The sequence below is a fragment of the Mobula hypostoma genome, chromosome 10 (genome assembly GCF_963921235.1).
Source record: "Mobula hypostoma chromosome 10, sMobHyp1.1, whole genome shotgun sequence".
Classification (NCBI taxonomy): Eukaryota; Metazoa; Chordata; class Chondrichthyes; order Myliobatiformes; family Myliobatidae; genus Mobula; species Mobula hypostoma.
In genome coordinates, this window is record NC_086106.1 from 102,225,507 (window position 1) to 102,247,198 (window position 21,692).

At 38.5% G+C, this 21,692-nt stretch overlaps 1 protein-coding gene across 7 annotated transcripts in view; it reads right to left on the reverse strand.

Annotated features, from left to right (window-relative positions):
• Positions 1–21,692, reverse strand: part of gria3b (glutamate receptor, ionotropic, AMPA 3b) — a 390,090-nt gene that overhangs the window by 220,695 nt on the left and 147,703 nt on the right. For all 7 annotated transcript variants that reach the window (XR_010019539.1, XM_063060955.1, XM_063060956.1 and 4 more), the window contains exons 4-5: positions 4,661–4,848; positions 1,284–1,337 (exon numbers count right to left, since the gene is read on the reverse strand). Coding sequence is in view for 6 of the 7 variants with exons in the window: in XM_063060955.1 (XP_062917025.1) it covers positions 1,284–1,337; positions 4,661–4,848 (242 nt within the window). In the remaining variant the exon portion in view is untranslated. The remainder of the gene's footprint in view (positions 1–1,283; positions 1,338–4,660; positions 4,849–21,692) is intronic.

The following is a 21,692-nucleotide window of genomic DNA, read 5'->3' on the forward strand; positions in this document are numbered from 1 at the left end:
ACTAAATAAGGCACTGGTGAAGCCTCACTTGGAGTATTATGAGCAGTTTTGGACCCTTTATCTAAGGAAGGATAAGCTGATATTGGACAGGGTTCAAAGGAGGTTCCTGAAAATGATTCCAGGATTAAAAGGCATTATCATATGAGGAGCATTTGATAGCTCTGGGCCCATACTTGCTGGAATTTAGAAAAATGGTGGGGTGGGGGGAATCTCATTGAAACCTATCCAATGTTGAAAGGCCAAGATAGAGCAGATGTGGGAGGGCATTTTCTGTAGCGGGGGAGCCTAGGACCAGGGGGGCACAACTTCAGAACAGAGGGATGTCCATTTAAAATAGAGATGAAGAGGAATTTCTTTAGCTAGAGGGTGGTGAACCTGTGGAATTTGTTGCCAAAGGAGGCGAGGTCATTGAGTGCATTTGTGCAGAGATTGGTAGATTCTTAACAAGTCAAGGCAAGAAAGGTTACGGGAGAAGACAGGAGAACGGGTTGAGAGGGAAATAGATCAGTCATGATCAAATGGCAGAACAGACTCAATGAATCGAATGGCATAATTCTGCTCTAATATCTTATCGCCTAAAATTAATACCTCCTGTCAACAAAATGATGTATGGGTAAGGCAGGGCATCATGTGACATAATTTTATCATGATATTTGAATCAAAATGTTATGATATTACAATGGCTGGCATTTCATGCACTTGACCTTAATCAAGGTACACGTTTCACAAGTGACAACCTTACCACAAGCTTCATGGCAAAAAATCATAAGTTCACAAAATATGCATTATAATTTGCTATATGTTTAAAACATAAGTTCTTTCTGTGAGGTACTTTGTTGAAAACATTGTGAGAGCTTTTATGTGAGCTAGCGACACAAGAACCACGCTTGTGCTACTGAAGGAGAGGTGAGAGATTATATTTTATAATACCAGAATACAAGTTCTTCCAGTCATGAAAAAACAAGAGTAAGATTCTATTGACTCTTTTCTGACAGTGCTTAATTTCAGGAACATCTCTCTCAATGCAACATCTTCTATATATCACACAACCAAGCCCTGCTATATAATTAACATCAGTTAAGAGCAGTTGAACAAAAATTACCTATAACTAGATTCAGTTTGCCAAAGTTAATTTCACTTGGATCCAAAAGCTTAGCAGACAAAGGTTTCCTGATTTTGTTCTTGGCGGGAGTTACTGGGAAATGATTAATTTTGGCTGTTATACCGTTTGGCCATCAACTAGCACTGTCTTGATTTAAGCGAGTACAAAGAGAATCACTTACCAAGGTGGCCAGCATGTAATGATAACCTCTGATGTTTTTGCCAACGTTTACAGCCTGTGGCACAAAAGAAAGGAATAATCTATGAAAATTTTCTCTGATATAATTTAACCAAGACCATTCAGAAGTGTAATTATAAAAATTTTAGGCCACACAATTTATAATAGCTCTTTTCTAAGTGAATATCAATTGAAAAATAATGAAGCTGGAAATCTGAAATAAAGGTAGAAAATGCTAGAAACATTCTCCTGGCAAGGCAGCATTAATGGAAAGACAAATAATGTTAGTGTTCTGGTTGTAGTTTTGTTATTCTTCATATCTTTTCTAATGTTCTGACCCTAAAGCTGATAGCAGCTGATAGCGGATTAACATTTGGCGAGACCCTTCCTCATTCCCATTCCTTTCACATAAAGGTTAACAATCCATTAGCTTTTTACTTTATGTTTTATGCTTTTGGTCTCACTCCTAGTAATGTACATATATACACACATACAAATAATTACAAAATCATTTGCTTTTCCTCATTCCCAGCCTTGTAACATCAAGAAGGTATTCTGATTTGTCCTTCCGGGATTCAGTATTATTAATTTCAAACTGACTATATTAAATTTCACTGGCCATTGTGTTTTCCACACAACAACCCATACCGCAAGCAAGGGATGGAGAGAACTGCTCTGACCTGAAAGATTAGCCGTGTACCCCTCTCACAGATGCTGCCTGAGCTGCTGAGTATTTCCAACACTATTTTTATTTCAGGTTTCTAGCGTCTGTAATTTGTTGGCTTTTAATTATTGTGCACAGAAGTGCTAATGATGCCCGAGTTCAATCTACAATCTGACACCAGGTTATTTGCTTTGGGCACAGCTGGATAACATTCTTAATTCTGTTCCTTTAGACAAGTCATTAATACCTTCATGGTCTTCGTACAAATGCCTTGGATACATTAGTTATTTTATCATCACAGAGTATGTACTCCTTATTATTAATCTTTTATCTTTTTATCTCCCAAAAGAACTACCAGCCAATACAGCAATTCTGCAGTTCCAATTCTTTACTTCCAATTCTCCTGTTATATTTTTTGCTAATGACTTACTGCTTCAAATATCTTTGCAAGCTCCATATGGGCTATTTAGGAAGTTGCTCAAAAATGTACTAGGTTAATTCTTGATGTACACAGACTCCTGTTCCTCCCCCCCCCCACCCCAATTGCACAAGGAGGTACTGAGGCCAAGGTCTTCGAGCTTATTGATTAGTTTTGAGGGGATGATGGTATTGAATGCCGAGCTAGTGTCGATAAAGAGCATCCTGATGTATGTATCTTTGCTGTCCAGACGTTCCAGGATTGATTGAAGAGCCAGTGAGATGGCATTTGTTGTGGACCTGTTGCTACTGTAGGCAAATTGAAGTGTATCCAAGTCACCTCTCATGTATGAGCTGATATGTTTTATCACCAAGCTCTCAAATCACTTTATCATTGTGGACTGAAGAGCAACCTGGCGGTAGTCATTGAGACAGGGCACCTTGCTCTTCATGTGCACCAGTATAAGAGAAAGCCTGCTTGAAGCAGGTGGGTACCACACACTGCCGAAACGAGAGGTTGAAGATCTCAGTGAACATACCAGGTCATCACAGGTCTTAGCAATTTGCCAGGTACCCTGTCCTTCCAGTAGCTTTTCGTGGATTCACCCTCCTGATGGCAGCCTACACATCAGCTTCAGATATTGAGATCAAAGGACCATCGGGCTATCTGGGGATTTGTGATGGTTCCTCTATGTTCTGATGGTCAAAGCAAGCATAGAAGGCATTGAGTTCATCTAGAAGCGAAACCTTGTTGTCTCCCATGTCACTTGATTTAACTTGCAGGAGGTGATAGCATTCAAGCTCTGCCTCCACTGTCTGAGCAAGGAGCAGTAGGCATTCCTTGTCTTAATGTAGCAGTGGTCGAATATTTTGGGACTGCGGATTGCAGTATCTTCATTTCCTCGTCTCTCAGCATTTTATCTGTGTTTTTTGGGTGGATGCTACGTGATGTGTTCCCCTGTTACAAATCAGTACCACGAAAATACAAACAGTACACAATATGCAATTAAATGATTGTGCTTTATAATTTTTAACTTGACTATAGGGTTAGTAAAGAAAACCAAAAAGAAAAAAGGGCCCATTCTCAGGAAACAGTCTAAAGCGCAATGTTGGAGCTCACTGTTTCCCGTCTGTTTGTTCTCCATCGATTTCCCTCCCAACCTCATTGCAAGTCCACTCCGTCCTGCAGTCTATGATTTCCCTGTTCTGGCATCCTCTCTCTCCATCTTCCGCCGCACAAAAGACTGCAAAATCTTCGCTTGGGCATACAAGAAAGAAAAACATCTCCTCTCATTGGCTGGCACACATTCCAAAGTCCGAACCCAAACACTCATTCTCTAGTCCTAACCCAAACACTGCACGACAGAGAGACCATTATATTAGCAGTGAACCTTTCCCAGGACGTTACAGTACTGTTGTATGGAAGTTTTGATGAAGGGTCACGGACCTGAAATGTTAACTCCATTCCCCTCTTCTGAGAAACTGTTTAACCAGCAGAGTAATTCCAGCATTTGCTGTTTTTGTTACCTTTAAGAAATGTTTCATTGACTTTACTATACTAATACAAAGCTTGATGTTTCACTGATTTAAGCAGAATAGTGCTGACACTATTTTACTGACTGAAAAGTTATCTGTCCTGTCAGGTGTTTTCAATCAATAAGTAGCAGTTCAGGAGATCTTTAATCCCTCTTCAACAAAGGCAGAAGAACAAGCACTATTAGACATCTTTGCTTCCTCATCAAATGGTGGTGGTACTGCATAACAGGGAAAATCATAAAATGCTGAATGTGCTCAGCAGATTAGGCTCTATTATTTTCTTGTAACTTGAAATATTTGTCATGCAAGCAATGGAAGTAGGTAATTTCAGTGTTGCTGTTTTTTTTTTGCCCAAACTCCTTTAACAGCTGCTTTGAAAAGTAGAAAGAAAGGAACTGAAAGTGACACATTATGATTTGTGAGTTGACCTTCAAAACCATATTATTCAATTCAACTCACAATCTCACACAACCAGAATCATGAACCTTAATGCTCTTAGAGTGATCCTCTTAAAATGTATATATGGAAGCAGCAACAGAAAGGAAGCAGGATTACAGGACTTGTGCTAAATAAATTGGAAATTATCGGTAGATACTCCTAAGGGGACTTGAGGATAGACGTGACTTTGCATTGAAACGCAAAGACTTTAAATTGCATTATTATCACCATGCTTAACAGGGTTACAGTGACAGTACAATGAATACAAAACAATCTATATTTTTCATTTTTTGTCAAATATTTTGCATGAATACTGTAGCTGTTACCTGATCCAGAATCGCATTCAGCCTGTTTAATTCACAGTCTATTAAGTATCTTCTTTCTTGTCTCTTGTCCATTTCTTCAAAGATCCGTCTATACTCCATCACATCGGTGATGCTTCCAACTGATTTTGCTGTAACTTGCCAGTTATTCTGGACAGCAGCTTCCATTATTACTTGCAGGATGGAATATCCTGCCAAGAAGAAACACAAAGTTTAGAAACCAAGCTCTGAGAAAGAATTTTTCAAATGTTTTCCAGTAGCTTCACTGTGCAGCCAGGAGCTGAAGAAAGCGATCTTGTTCATAAGTTTGTTAAAAATGTCAACCCAGTCAAGCTCTTTGCAAAGCTTTATGTTTTTGCAAGTGCTACTCACTACTTGCTGGTCACAAAAGGCATCACATATATTGAGCATTGGAAATTGTACCATCAGGCTACAAATCAGGTTAGCTTAAAAGATTGTGTCAATTTGGATAGACATGGGCTAAACATGCGCAAATCCTTGCTATCAAAATTATTTTCAAGTTGCATTATCATAACCGCCACCCCAATAACACTGGCTACTCACATTCAGAGTATCTCAATGTTTTGTTTTGGGAGTCCATGTAAATCATCTTCTCTACACATGTAACTACCTCTTTTGCTCCACCAATCTCCTACCAGTATATTGTGATAATTGGGAGACCATCAATTCTAGGATAAGTAGACTGCTGCTACATTAAACAGGTATTTAAATTAAAGAATTTGTATGTTTTTTAAAAGAATTAGTAAAAAAAATTGAAACAAAGAAATAGGCAGAATTTAGCTTACCAAAATCCCTTTAGTTAGTATTTGCTTTAGACAAACTGAGCTGTAATTACAATAAAAATATTTTGCAACTAAAATTCAATAAATTTGACCGGAGTGCATTTTGTCCTTGATCTTTGATTTATGGACTTCATTGTAAAGTTGTTAGATTTGAAAGAAAATGATGACATGTTTGACCTTCTTTATTTAAGCAGAAACATTTGCTTTTCCTGAGCTTGGAACATTTACACACACACACACACACACACACACACACACACACACACACACAGACACACACACACACACACACACTTAAAGTAATTATATTGAGAATAACTGTTTCATTAATATTAATATAAATATCAGAAAACAATACACAAACAACCAAAGCTTCAAACCTTTGCAATAAAATAAAGGTATTTGTGACCAGCACAGGGTGAACATGTTATAAATATTAGCTACAGCTGATACTAAATCTTTGTATCAAATTCTGCCGACCTATTTCTTCCTCATCCAAAAACCGGCCCAAAAATCCTGTGGTAAATTAGGTATTCAGTCTATCAATCTACGCCTGCTCTTTTAAAGTACAAGCCAGATAGTTTCCCATTCATTCTCTTTCCTCCCATATTTTTGAAGTCATGTTTCTTAAAAAATGCCTGTTGTATAAAAATATTTTCCTTGTGCTAATTTTGTTTTATTTGTCTATATTAAGTATGTATCTTCTGTTTATCAGTCATCAGAAAGAGTTTGTCTATCTTTACTTAAATTTTTTTATTAACGAAGTTAAACAAAACAGGATTTTCATAATGGCATTTTTCATAAACTTATGCTGAGTTTCAGAAGATCAAAGCAATGGTTTTCATGCTAAATGTCTTTGCAGTCATTTAAAAGATTCTACTCTGACGTGATGTGCCCAGGTTGACAGCAGCAGTTCCATGTAAGAATTCAAATCCCATCCGGATTGCTTTAATTTTGGGGAAACTGATAAAGGGATAATACAACATTGCCAAACAGAAAAGAAGAAAGTAGATTTACATTGAGCCTTATGCATATTTATTGAAATACTATTGACGTCCAATAATTGTGAGAAACTGGGCATTTATGCACTTCACGTTCTCTCTAAAATCATGCAATTAAGAGCCAGTGATCCACTTATATGAGTCCAATTTAGGGATAAATATTGGTAAGAACACCAGTAATTGGACCAACAGGGAAACAAACCTGGGTATGAAGAATAGTGCTGCCAAAATAGAAGAATTTTCATTTGACTCCTGGTGGTGTACTTGTGCAGTTAGGAAAAGGTGTTATTCTTAATCTATGAAGGAAAAAGCTTATGTCAAAAAGCCAAAGAAGAATGGTTAAACCGGAATATGATCAAATAGAAAGAATCCCTATTACTGATCCAAAAAGGTTACATCAACAAATCAAGAATATCACTGGTAAAAAGCTCCTCTGTTCTTCAGGTGGATGTTTGAAAGCAAAGGATGGTACCATTATTATGGAAAAAGATGAGATTGTGAACACATGGTCTGAGTATATTCAGGAATTGTTTGAAGATGATCGAGGCAAAAAAAACAGAAATTAAGAAGAACATTGAAGGTCCAAGTATTTTAAAATCTGAAGTTCGTAAGCAATAAATAAGATGAAGAAAGGAAAGGCAGCGGATCCTGATGAATTAGTAATAGAACAAATTATCACCCTTGAAGATTATGGAATTGAAAAACTTACTGATTTAATCAATGACATTTATGAGACTGAAATAATACCAGAAGAGATGAAAAACATCAGTATTTATCACTCTTCCTAAGAAACCTGGAGCAATAGAATGTGAATTACATAGCACCATAAGTTTAATGAGTCATATCACCAAGATACTTCTAAGAATTTTGATGACAAGAGCTAAAAGTAAGATACAAGCTGAAATAGGTAAAGAACAATGTGATTTTGTGAAAGACAAAGGTACAAGAAACGCAATATTGATGTTAAGGATACTATCAGAACGAGCTATTCAAGTACAAAAAGATTTGTTTGTTTTATTGACTGCACAAAAGCATTTAATAAAATGAAGCACAATAAGTTATTTGAAATATTACAAGAAACTCTAGATCTAGATTCAAAAGACCTCCGCCTAATCAGAAATCTGTACTGGGAACAAACTGTTGCTGTAAGAATAGATGGAGCAGTGAGTCAGTTTACGAAAATCAAGAGGGGCGTTAGACAAGGGTGTGTTTTCTCCCCTGATTCATTTAATGTGTACAGTGAAACAATATTACAAAAAAAAAGAGACATCTTGGGAATCAAAGTTGGCGGTGAAAACTTCAGTAATTTCAGATATGCGGATGACACTGTGTTAATTGCAAGTACGGATGAAGAACTACAAAACTTAATTGATATAGTTGTTGAAGAAAGTGCAGAAATGGGTCTATCTATCAATTGCAAAAAGACAAAATGTAAGGTGATGTCTAAAAAGGAGAATCCTATCTGCAGCCTGAGAATAAACGGGGAAGACATAAAACAAGTACAGAACTTTTGCTACTTAGGAAGCTAGGTGACATCAGATGGCAGGTGCGACATGGACATCAAAAGAAGAATAGGGATGGCAAAAGACACCTTTATGAGAATGAAGAGTATACTGACCAATACCAAACTAGGCAGGAGAACCCGCCTTAAAGTACTGAAATGTTACGTTTATCCAGTTATGTTATATGGCTCAGAATGTTGGACAATATCTAGTAACACGAGGAAATGAATTGTAGCAGCAGGGATGTGGTTTTTGAGAAGGATGCAAAGAATATTGTGGACGAAACAAATATCTAACGAGGACATCATGAACAGAGAAAACACAAAAAGAGAAATAATGTATGAGATCATGAAAAGGCAATGTAACTTCATTGGACATGTGAGTAGGAAAGAGGAGTTAGAATGCACAGTAATTATAGGAAAGATTGAAGGGAAGAAAGCAAGAGGAAGACAAAGACAAATGATGATGGAGACAGCAGCCAGAGAACTGGAAATGAATACCAATGAATTGATCCACTTGACCCGAAACAGGAGTGTGTGGGCCATGGCAGTCAAAGCTCAAACTGGGCATGGCACCTGATGATGATGATGAATGAAAAGCAATGAAGCATTTCCTTCATTGTAGCTCAGGAAGGAATCACAGTTTTAGTACTCACTAAGAAGTCTATTGATTGTTTGCATTCTACCTATCTCAGAATGGGTTGGCGTGCGGTGACATTGTTCAAGTATTAAACTCAGTCTCCACAACTAAGTATAAACTGAATGTTTTCCATGACTGATGATGTACCTCAATTTTATGGGAAATAGAGATAATATTACTTATTTTGTCAATATCTATTTCTCTGAAGGAACTGGCTTTAACTCTTACTGCCTTGCCCAGATCTATAACTGTTTGTCAAAGGACATGAGATTACATTGTAAACAATTTATATTACCACATTCTTTTCAAACACAATAAGGCAACGTGACCATACAAAGACAGATGAAGTTTTCAGTTTGCTCTGTCCATGAAGAGTAGAAAAGGAAAAGACGAGGGTTCAACTTTCTTTTGCAATACATTCAATTTCTGTTAACTGTTTAAATTTCAAAACTATCCAGGAAACATGAAATATATAGGTGAAGAATATTCCAAATATGGAACATGTCTGGACATCAGAGGGCTGGATAAATTCACCTATCCTGTTTCCAAGGAGATCTGTAATTAAGGGGAACAGGTGCTGGATATCTGATGCTATGCTCTTGTAGCCTTAAAAGATGGTGATGTCAATACTGCTGCGAATGTGGAATTAATATACCAGATTTAATGAGCCAATAAAGTAAATAATAGATGTACTGGCCCAATTTAAAGGGAGAAATTTTTGTGAAATGCAGTTTATACTTTGGATGAAATCAATCTCTACATTTCTTAAAAATTCTCTTGATGCAATTACGTACAGAGGACTTTATAAACTGCCGTGATTGTCACCATGCTGTCAAATATGACAGCCATTTGCAACAAATGCCAGAAAGAAATGACGAGGATAATCTGTTCTTGTCAGAAGTGTTAGCTGTAACCCACCATTTTTCTACAAGTAGACATATGAAATCCTTAAAGACCAACTCACCACAGGAAAACCGCTAACTGTTTGTTCTTTGTTCAAATGATGGTGTCTGTTGATGGTACAATACTTCACATTTGGCAATTTAGACATTCACATCCTGATAGAGAACTTTGAGCGTATTACTCTCTGAGACAATTTCAAACTTCGGGAATGGATTGGGATGATGGGCTTAAGCATTAATTTTAGGTTAGGAGTTAGGTAAGATTATTAGTTTCTCTGTTTTGCGTTTTCCATGACTGTTGAAAATAAAATGCACTGTCATACTGGTCATTCAATTGCTACTTCTTCTTCTTCTATTGTCCATCGAAATCCAATAACGATGTCCACTCCTTTAACGGTGAGATCTGTATAGTGATGACTATACAGTCCTACCCTGGACCCACAAGCTCTATTGCAGGTGAGACATGTATATGTGGTAGTGGTGGCAACCGTGGCTTCTGGTCTCTCTTCAGCTGTCTTCTGGTTGTTCTTTCCATCTCCAGAATATAAACCCGTCCCTACACAGCTGTCGCCATGTGGTACGGTCAGCAGCAACATCCTCCAGGTCCTCGGGTCTGATCTTGCACTTCCTTAAAGCATTCTTCATCTGATCCTTCTAGCACTTCTTCGGCCCTCCAGCTGAGCGTCGAACATGATGTAGCTGGCCGTATAACACTCTGTGGGGTAGCTGACATGGGGGCATCCTTATCACGTGCCCCAGCCATTGCAGCTGATGCTGGGTGATCATGGCCTCAATATTTCTGCAGTTGGTCTTTACAAGTATTTCAGTGTGAGGCACCCGCTCATGCCAGGTAATTCTCAGGATGCGCTGGAGGCAGCTTATGTGGAAGCAATCCAAGGACTTGATGTGATGGCTGTAGGTTACCCAAGCTTCACAGGGTGAAGCAAAGGAGAGTGGTGACACAGACCGCTTGGTATACGGTGATCTTTGTGGAGGGACGAAGGCTCTAGTTCTGAAAGACTCTACGCCAAAGTCTCCCAAAGGCGGCTGATGCTTGTTTAATGCAGCTCTGGATGTCGTTGTCAATGCCGCTATCCTCAGAGAGAATGATCCCCAGATATTTGAAAGATGGCACTACTGACAGCTTTTCATCACCAAAAGTGAAGGCAGGTAGAGTGGGTGGGACATTGGTACTCCACTGGCAAACCACTTCTGTCTTGGTGGTATTGACAGTCAGCCCCATCCCGCTGTATGCTCTCACCACCACAGCAAGGACAGTCTGAAGATCCTCCGGAGTATGGGCCACAAGAGCATAGTCGTCTGCATACTGCAGCTCCAGGACCCGCTCTCTACGGAGTTTGGTGGTTGTGTGGAGCCTCCAGATGTCAAAGAGGTTGCCATCTAATCTGACATCCACTGCCACACTGCTGCTGTCTTCAATCTCATTGTGGAGAAGCTTGGTAACACACAAGAGGAAGATGTTAAAGAGCACTGGCGCTAGCACACACCCCTGCCTCACCCCTGTGCATACAAGGAAGGGCTCAGACTCTTGTCCTCCAATAGTCACCCGAGCAGTCATCCTATCGTGGAACTGGCAGAGGATGTTAACAAATTTATTGGGACAGCCAAACCTGAGGAGGACATCCCATAAGAGCTCACTTTGGAGAGGTCGACAAAGGCCATAAACAGGTCCTGATGTTGCTCCCGGCACTTTTCCTGCAGCTGCCAGGCTGTGAAGATCATGTCGATCTTGATCCTGTTCTTCCGAAATCCACACTGCGATTCAGGCAGCATTGACTCGGTGATGTTGCTGATGAGTCTCTGAAGCATCACCTTAGCCAGGACCTTTCCAGCAACAGAAAGGAGTGATATGCCCACAGATGGGTATTGTATATGATATTGCCACAGATGGGTATTGTATATGATATTGCCACAGATGGCCTTGTCACCCTTGTTCTTATAAATGACAATGATGTTTGCATTCCTCCATTGCTGTGGGATGTTCTCATCAGTCCAGGCCTTGGTGACGTACTGGTAGAGGGTGCGCATACACATGTACCCTCCGTTCTTCAGTAACTCAGCAGGGATATTGTCAATGCCAGGAGACTTGTTGTTCTTAAGGGAATGGACAGCTGATAGAACCTCCTGGAAGGTTAGTGGTAGATTGAGGTCATGGATAGGAGGAAGTTCAGGCAGTTCATCCAGGATGGTGGGGTCTGCGTCAGATTCCTGATTAAGCAGGGTGTTAAAACTCTCAGCCCACCTCAACAGAATGGTATTCTGATTCTTGAGTAGTGTTAGACCATCTGCTGTTTTCAGGGGAGTAACGCATTGATTTATTGGGCCGTAGATAGTTTTGACAGCATTGTAAAAATTATGCATGTCATTATTATCAGCAAAGGACTGGATTTCATGTGCCTTTTCAGTCCACACGCAAATACTCCAACCCACCCACTAATTGCCTCTAAGTTGTTGGTGGCACCTAGTGACCCAAAGGGCTAGCTTTCTAAGATGATCTCATGTATCAGAGTTGATGCAAAGGCACATTATTAATCCACTGTTTACCATCTTCCTCCTCTTACAGTTTATTCCCCTTTACCGAACACGATCACCTTTCTTTAGTCCACTATTTTGCTGATTTAACAAGTTGAAAGTACATCAGTCAGCTTGGGCAACGGGAAAAATGAGCCTTTAATCAGGAATGAATGGTTGTTTCTTCTTGGTATCTGTGAACCTTTTATTAGAGATTGCTAGCACAACATGTATTAGATGTATATTAAATCACTGATAATCAGATTTTAGCAGTATTTACAGCCGTAATACAAATCCCACTAGCAGGAAAAGAGAAGCTGGCTAAGTTTGACTCAGTGGGAGAATGAGCATCACAACTGAGTAAAAAGTTTCCTCTTAATCATTTGGAATGCTCTATAAATGCACAGCTGGTTTCTTAGCCCAATGGGACAAAATTCTAACTGACTTAGAATGGATCATTTAAGAAAGAGTACAATAAAAATCAGCAGTATACCCATAATCTTCATTCAGCCTTATTATTGATCCCTTGTGAGCAGAAATATAGAACACCAAGGGAGAATGCTCCTCTCATTTTAGTTCAAACATTAGTGACTCATTTATGTAACATGAAGAAGGATCTCAGAATTATCGCAATGAAAAGCGCCTTTGGGAGCTGGTGTCACGCTGTGTCAAACTATCGTTATGCCTCCCCTGGAGACCTTCAGAACTGCTGAAGATCCCCTTTGTCTATTATTTTGCAGTTAAAGGTCACCAAAATGAAATGACTGCTGACTGCAAGTCACAATACAAGTGCTGCCCTGAACTTGGCATAGTTTTCTGTGGACTATGATTGACAGGTCGCAGAATAGAGAATTGTAGGGTCACAACAATGGTGCGGTGTCAATACCAGAGACGGGTTGGCTGCAAGATTGATGATCCACAACACTGACATAGATTGCAAAGCCATTTAAACATTATTGAGCTGTGTTTATTTTTCAAAGTGACATACAGGCCAGCCATTTATACTGTTAGACCAAAATGAGTGACGCTGGCACAGTTTACTGGAAATGGGTCCAGTTGATTGAGTGCAGAATTAAAAGACAATAAAATTGGCACAGATTTGCCAGTGGAAAAAAATGACAGTTTACTAAGTAGATTCTTGGGAGTATTTTTCTTTCCCCAGCTTTAAATCAGATAAAATTGAAACATTCAAACATAGCATTAAAGCATGGTAGCATAGTAGTTAGCATAATGCTTTACAGTACAGGTGACACGGATTCAATTCCGACTGCTGCTGCATGTATTTCCTCTGGGTGCACCAGTTTCCTCTCATAGCTCAAAGATGTACCGGTTGGTGAGTTAACTGGTCATTGTAAATTTTCCCATGACTAGGCTAGGATTAAATCAGGGGATTGCTGGACGGCATGGCTTGAAAGGCCGGAGAGGCTATTCTGCACTGTGCCCAATAAATAAACAAACAAATAAATAAGCACATTTTTATTATTAATGAAGCGAGGCATTGTGTTTAGAGAAGTCAGCTTTATTAATTTATTGATATAATTACATGTATTGATACAGATAAATCATACATGTAGGTTCTTGGTTATTTTAAAAGTATGACTTGTAGATTTCTTTTGGCAAAACTACTTTATTCAATAAACCACTCTGCATCTTCATATGATGGATTGAAAGATTAGGAGAAAAAATACACAAAACTGAAACTGTTGATTATATCAGAGGAAAAGCCATGGTATAGCGATGGGAACATTCACAAAAGCTTGCGATCAAAATACAATGGCATGCAGAAGTTTGGGCACCCCAGTCAAAATTTCTGTTACTGTGAATAGCTAAGCAAGTAAAAGATGACCTGATTTCCAAAAAGCATAAAGTTAAAAACACATTTCTTTAATATTTTTAAGCAAGGTTACTTTTTTTATTTCCATCTCTTACCGTTTCAAAATAACAAAAAAGGAAAAAGGCTCGAAGCAAAAGTTTGGGCACCCTGCATGGCAGTACTTAGTAACACCCGCTTTGGCAAGTATCACAACTTGTAAGCGCTTTCTGTAGCCAGCTAAGAGTCTTTTAATTCTTGTTTGGGGGATTTTCGCACATTCTTCCTTGCAAAAGGCTTCTAGTTCTTTTAGAACTTGGGCCGTCTTGCCTGCACTGCTCTTTTGAGGTCTATCCACAGATTTTTGATGATGTTTAGGTCAGGGGACTGTGAGGGCCATGGCAAAACCTTCAGCTTGTGCCTCTTGAGATAGTCCATTGTGGATTTTGAGGTGTGTTTAGGATCATTATCCTCTTGTGGAAGCCATCCTCTTTTCACCTTTGGCTTTTTTACAGACAGTGTGATGTTTGCTTCTAGAATTTGCTGGTATTTAATTGAATTCATTCTTCCCTCTACCAGTGAAATGTTCCCCATGCCACTGGCTGCAACACAAGCCCAAAGCATGATCGAGCCACCCCCGTGCTTAACAGTTGGAGAGGTGTTCTTTTCATGAAATTCTGCACCCTTTTTTCTCCAAACATACCTTTGCTTATTGCCGCCAAAAAGTTCTATTTTAACTTCATCAGTGCAAATGACTTGTTTCCAAAATGCATCAGGCATGTTTAGATGTTCCTTTGCAAACTTCTGATGCTAAATTTTGTAGTGACGACGCAGGAAAGGTTTTCTTCTAATGACTCTTCATGAAGGTCAATTTATGCAGGTGTTGCTACACAGTAGAACAGTGCACCACCACTCCAGAGTCTGCTAAATCTTCCTGAAGGTCTTTTGCAGTTAAACAGGGGTTTTGATTTGCCTTTCTGGCAATCCTATGAGCAGTTCTCTCAGAAGGTTTTCTTGGTCTTCCAGACCTCAACTTGACCTCCACTGTTCCTGTTAACTGCCATTTCTTTATTACATAACGAACTGAGGAAATAGCTACCTGAAAATGCTTTGCTACTTATAGCCTTCTCCTGCTTTGTGGGCATGATTTATTTTAATTTTCAGAGTGCTAGGCAGCTGCTTAGAGGAGCTCATGGCTGCTGATTGTTGGGACAAGGTTTGAGGAGTCAAGGTATTTATAAAGCTTTGAAACTTGCATCACCTGGCCTTTCCTAATGATGACTGTAAACAAGCCATAGCCCTCACAAGCTAATTAAGGTCTGAGACCTTGATAAAAGTTATCTGAGAGCTCAAATCTCTTGGGGTGCCCAAACTTTTGCGTGATGCTTCTTTCCTTTTTTTCCATTCTAAAATTGTACAAGACAAAAATAATACACTAATCTTGCTTAAAATGTTGAAAAGAATGTTTCATCTTTAACTTTATGACTTTTGGAGATCAGTTCATCTTCTACTCACTTAACTATTCACAGTAACAGAAATTTTGACCGGGGTGCCCAAACATTTTCATGCCACTCTATATTATAAGCATTAGTTCAATATTAAGTTCTTTTAAATGATCAGAGAAGCAACCAGTGTTTTTATGAATTAATTGAGCAGCAGAGTACCAAGCTTATAAAAGGTTTTCCCACATCTGCTAAATTAAATTGTAAAGCTCAAATAATGCCTATATTGTGCTCATAATACACCATCGGGAAATACTGCTGTCCACTCATTTCATTAAGGGATATTTTGAAAGAGGAACGTGTTGTTCTATTGATTGTGGGAAATTCATGTAACCCTCAGTCTCCGCCAGCATGTGTTCGTCTAGGGGAAAACAACTCTTGGCCCCGCCAAACTGAGAAATCTCGTTTGTGTGGATGCTGTGTGATGTGTTGTCTGGTTACAAATCCGCACCGCAAAATATCAGACAGTACATCATATGCAATTAAATGACTGAACTTTATAAATCTTAATCTGGATAAAGGGTCAGTATGGAAAATAAAAAGGGTCCATTTTAAGGAAAAAGTCTATTGCGCATCGATGGAGCTCACTGTTCATTCATTTGTTCCCTTTGACCTCCAAGCATAGCTGGCCCTCAGACCCTCGCTCCTCAGTCCACTCCATCCGGTGGTCTTCCGACTCTCTCTATTCACGTCCTCTCTCCCCATTGCTCCCCGACGAAAGACCATGAATAACTCGGCTTCCAGCCACACACGAAAGAACAACATTTCTCCCATTGGATAGCCCCTGGATTCCAAAGTCCCGTTATCTCTAGTCATAACGCAAACATTGCTGCTACAGACAAACCATTACATTAGCAGTGAAACATTACATAGAAGCCATTAGCCTTAGCAGTGAAACCTTACAGTGTATTAAATTCATAAATGTCTTCACCTTCTCTCAAGATACATCATGTTCACAGTTCAGTCTCAATTTCTTTATGATTATGAGCGTCTGCATGACTTTGCAATGAGTGATGACATCACATCTCAAGTTGTGCTGGTGATCCCATACCGAATTTTAACAAGTTGGAATGTCTCATAGAACAGTAATTTACTGAAGTTATTTTTAAACTATGTGCCGATGTGCGTTTGGTGGCAAAAGAGACTGCAGATAATGGAATGTAGAGTAAAAGCAAACTCCTGAATGAGCTCAGCAAGTCAGTCAGCACCTGTGGCGGGAAATGGAGAGTAACTATTTCGGGTTGAGACCTATCACCTGGATGGAATTCTCCAGAAGTTTATTTTCTGTAGTCTTGACAGCTATTGGCTTCTTTTTGGTGCATGTTGATTTGGGCTTGCTGTTTCTTTCTTTCATTTCCCATCAAAAGTCTTAAAACCAAACTGAAGTAAAAAGAATTAAATCCTAGTACTTCCATTGGCTCTGTCTTTACTTCTCCCTGACTTAGCAAAGTGGCCAGCACCCACCACCCCAGGCAGAAGACAGAAAAGCATGAAAGCCCACACTGTCAGGCACAAGGACAGCTTCTACTGTGTGTTATAAGACTATTGAATGGTTCCTTAGTATGATAAAATGGACTCGACCACACAACCTACCTCGTTATGGTCCCGCATTTTATTGTCAACCTGTACTGCACTTTCTTTGTAGTAGTAACACTTTATTCTGCATTCTTTTATTATTCCACCTTGTACTACCACAGTGCACAGTACAATGAATTTATCTGTATGAATAATAAGACAAGCTTTTCACTGTACCTCGGAACCTATGACAATAATAAACCAATTCCAAAATCTGAATGCATGCTGCATAAATAATGGGTACTTACTGTAAACATAAGTTAATTGTTAAGCTATTAAATTCACTTTGAAAAGTGTACTTTTATGAAATTTATCAGAAGTTCTGCTTTTAAACCCAGGAGACCAACTATATTCACTGAAGCTGTAGTTTTTCTTGTTAATTGTAGAAGCCAGAATGAAGCCAAGCTGCGAGAATAGATTGAGTTGATCAGTAAAATCACAAAGAAAAAAATGTTATTATTAGAATCTCACTAATAAATCAAGCAACTTTTGCTTTACTAATAGTTTCAGAAAAGAGCGTTGAATAACTTTGTTCAGTGGGAAGAATTATTGGCATTAAGTCTGTAGGAACGAGTTTCAAAACCCAGTAGTGCAAAGGGAATTACAAATGCTTATGGCTGGAGGAGACCATTGCAATGCAGTAGTCCCAAGTAACACACAGTAGATGTGACAAGATCATTCAAGCACCTCAGTTTAATGCATCCATTCATTAATGGTTAATTTAATGCTCCCCTGAATGCAGGAGCCCCACATCCCTTGCGGCCCTTTCACCAATTATGCACTTAGTCGTAACAAAAATAATCTAACCAAAAACACAATGGAAAACAAGGATGTTATTTAATTATCTAATCCTTTACTGTAATTTCCCACATTTTCTCCTGATGGCTCTCATTGTATTTTATAACTCAAAGGATAGTACCTAGCACAAGCATCATTCGACAGTCTAGACAGAAATTATTGGCAGGTTATTTAATGATGGACAACATTAGACCAAACCTGATCTGTTCCCTCAGCCATGCCTGAAATGCTATTGATTGTTGCTAGAGTTCAATAGGGCACTAATTCTGTTAGCATCTATTGGACCGTTAACATAGCCAATGCTGATTCATGGGATAGACTTATGAACTGTGGGCTAAGAAATACTGAATTAGCCTACAAATTATTGGTGATGGTATCTGTGAATAAATAGCATAGACTCGTCTGCAAAGCTAATTCAGGATTAAGTAAGAATTGAATTTGGGCCTTTAATAGCCTGTAATAAATCAATGATCTGCGTATTTCAGGAAGTCTCACTATTTTCATTGACATTGACAAGATAAATTATGGACATTTATGTCATATTATACTGTATAATATCAAAATATTTCTATAAAAATCAATGTAACCGAATTGGGAGTAAGCCCGATATTCACAGTTCTTGGTATCATTGGTTAGAAATTTGGAATCAGAGTCAGGTTTAATATCTTTGGCATGTGTCATGAAATTTGCTCTCTTTGTGGCAGCAGTACAATCCACCACATAATAATAAAAAATGTGAATTACAGTATCTATATATTAAATAGCTAACTGAGTCCAAAAATAGATTAAAAAAAGAACTGAGGGAGTGTTCACGGGTTCAATGTTCATTTAGAAATTGGATGGCAAAGGGGAAGAAGCTGTTCCTGAATCATTGAGTGTGTGCCTTCAGACCTCTGTACCTCCTTCCTGAAAGTAGCAATGAGAACAAGGCATGATCTGGGTGAGCCGGGGTGGGGGGGGGGGTGGTCCTTTATAAAGGATGTAGTCTTTTTGAGGCATCGTTTCTTAAAGATGTCCTGGATACTATGGAGGCTATGCTCATGATAGAGCTGATTAAGTTCACAACTTATAATGGTAACTGAAACTTGAGATCTTAGGGTTGGTATATCTTTTTAGTTGCTTTACTGGGACAATAAATTTCCATCTAAGAGTACACCCAGGTCCTTTTGTACTCCAACAATCTGTGGTACTTCTCCTTTAAAATAATATTCTGCTCTTCTATTTTTACCAACCAAAATGGATGATCTTTCATTCTACTCTACTTGCAGATCTTTGACCCCTTGCGGGCTCTTTCGCCTCTTTATACGATGCTTACTGTCCCACCGTCTTTAAAAGGTAGATAAATAACGAAGAGGTATTCCAATACAAACTTTAAACAAAAATCGGACAATCTTTGCACAGAACCATAGGAGCAAATGATCAGGCTTTTAGTAAAATAATAATTCTTCTCTTTCTGCTTACTAAAAGAAAATTGTAAGATACTTCCTTAGTCACAGGACAATATATTGCTGTTTAATGATCTGCAATCCATTCCCTTATCCTCTCTCTGCCTACTAAATTATTTAATCAACTGAAATAAAAAAGTGAAATAGTAATTTTAGTTATTATGTTTCTCAGTGAAATAGTAGAAGAGGCTTCAATGGGTACAAATTTGAAAAATGCTTTAGTGTTTGAAACAATTTCATTTTATTAATACCAAAGAGAATATATGAAATATGGCGACACAAAGATCTTTTACTTGTAATGTGCTGATGAGAACCCTTTGGGCAGTGCTTGGTTGTTTTATTTCATCTGATTTCCTTAGAAGGTAATAAAACCAACCTAAGATCTCAGGATTCAGTTACCATTGTTACCTCATTTCGGACATTCTTAGGAGTAGAAACTTAGCCTCTGTCACATATCATGAATGTATGACGCATGTGTATACTCATTGAACTATGTCTACAAAATTCAGTTCCATTTAAGTCAATGAAACCACATTTCAGAAGCACTTAATGCATGCAACAGACACATTTCAAATATTTTTTTTTCCATTTTTGTGGAATACCAAGGTAAACATTCATCTTTTAGTGTAATTTATCTGTGAAAGGTATGGTAGGATTGGAAACTTGATAAAAATAAGATAAGCAGAATGCATTTACTCATAATCCATGACATCTCTGACCACCCAAATGAATAACAGGCATTTAATATTATAATATTTTATAATCTGGCCAGCTTATACACAATAACCATACAATTGAGCAGTGACTCCAAAACACCAGCATTTTGTTGTGGGAGGAAGATACAAAACATAATTGATATAAATGTTATCATTCTATGCTGATTGGTGCTACTCATTATGCTTCTTGGGAGGTGTAGATGGTGCTTGTATTTTGTGAAACATGCGTTTACATGCTACGTGCTCCCAAAACAACCAATTACCAGAATCATTGGGAAGCAAGGTCTATTTTGCAATCAGACAATCATCAGGGACACAAACTAAGCACATCAGTTGTGGGAGACTTAATAAAAATCCAACTGTGGCTGAGCTGGTGTAATATATTGGATTAGCAAAGCTTCTTCTTAAAAAAGATTAGAATCCTTTTAATAAAATCCGGGATCCAGAATCCTGTATGTTAGCCTACAATGCTGCCTTTTAAGCATTGTTCACGATCACCTCCAGGTCCCTATTAGCCATTGGTTAGTGGATGGCAGAGTTTGAGATTAAACATGAAAGCCCCAATACAGAGTTTTAAGCACAAAATGAAATCACGTTGATACATTATTTGAGCAGTGAAGCACTGGAAGAAGTCCTGCCTTTCAAATGAAATACCAAACTGAAGATCTTTTCCCCCCTTTGGGTGGACATCAAAGATCCCAGGACACAACAAGCTTAAAGAATCAACAAATCATCCGGTCATTGTCAAAGTGATAATTGTGAAACTGCAGAGTCTAAAGAGACTGCTGTTCCCTGTAATAAAATACTGCCTTCGATTCAAAAATACCTCATTGTCTGTGAAGTGTTTTATAATGAGCTGTGAGTGAGCGAAATCACGAGACAAACAAGTAGTTGAAATGCAAGCAAGACATATGTTGTGGAGAGAGAGTGGGAAAGTTGGTGTTGAGGATAAAATTGGATCAACAACATCCTTATTGAACGGAGAGCAGGCCTGAAGGACTGGCTAGCCTACTTGTTCCTCATGGTTCAGTATCAGTCTTTTCCGTTCATTTTTTGTTAAATTGTGCCACTTAACACATTCCTCCTTCAAAGACATTTCGGCTCACAATTGTCTGTACTGAATTTTATTTATCTGGTGTCTGCTCTTCCCATTGTTCTCCTATATGTCCTCTGGAACCTTGCTATCATACACAATACATTTTATTCTATGAAGTTTTTTAGCATCTGCAAATCTCAAAAGTTGGAACTCTAAGTTCAAGCCATTGATGTACATCAAAAAACAAGTGATTTTATTGCTGAACCCAGGAGTGATTTTTTTCTTTTAGTTTTCAAAACACTAAATATTTATTATTAATAATATATTATTTATCTCATTTGATTATATTTTCTTGGAGGTGTTAACTGCATTTAATGATCTGGATCTCAACTTGGAATATTGACAATTTCTTTCCTCCCCACATAAGCTATTTGACCCACTGAGATCCTTTAGCAGTGTGTCTTGCTCCAATTACACATCACAACTTTCTGTATTCTGAAAATCTCTCAGACATTTTTGCACGTGTTGAAATTTGTGCTTTTGTTTCACTGGGTTCAACTTTGTCAACAAGCATAGCACTTCATCAAACAACCTTTAAAAGTTCATACATTGCACAAATCACAATCCCTTCTTCCACACTCAACTCATCGAAAAAGATTTAATCAAGTTAAATCTTCAGACTCATGTGTGTGAATTAATTTTACATTTCTACCAGCTAGAGCATAATACCAAACATCTTGACCTGTGCCCCTTGATCACAATTCTCCCTTGGAG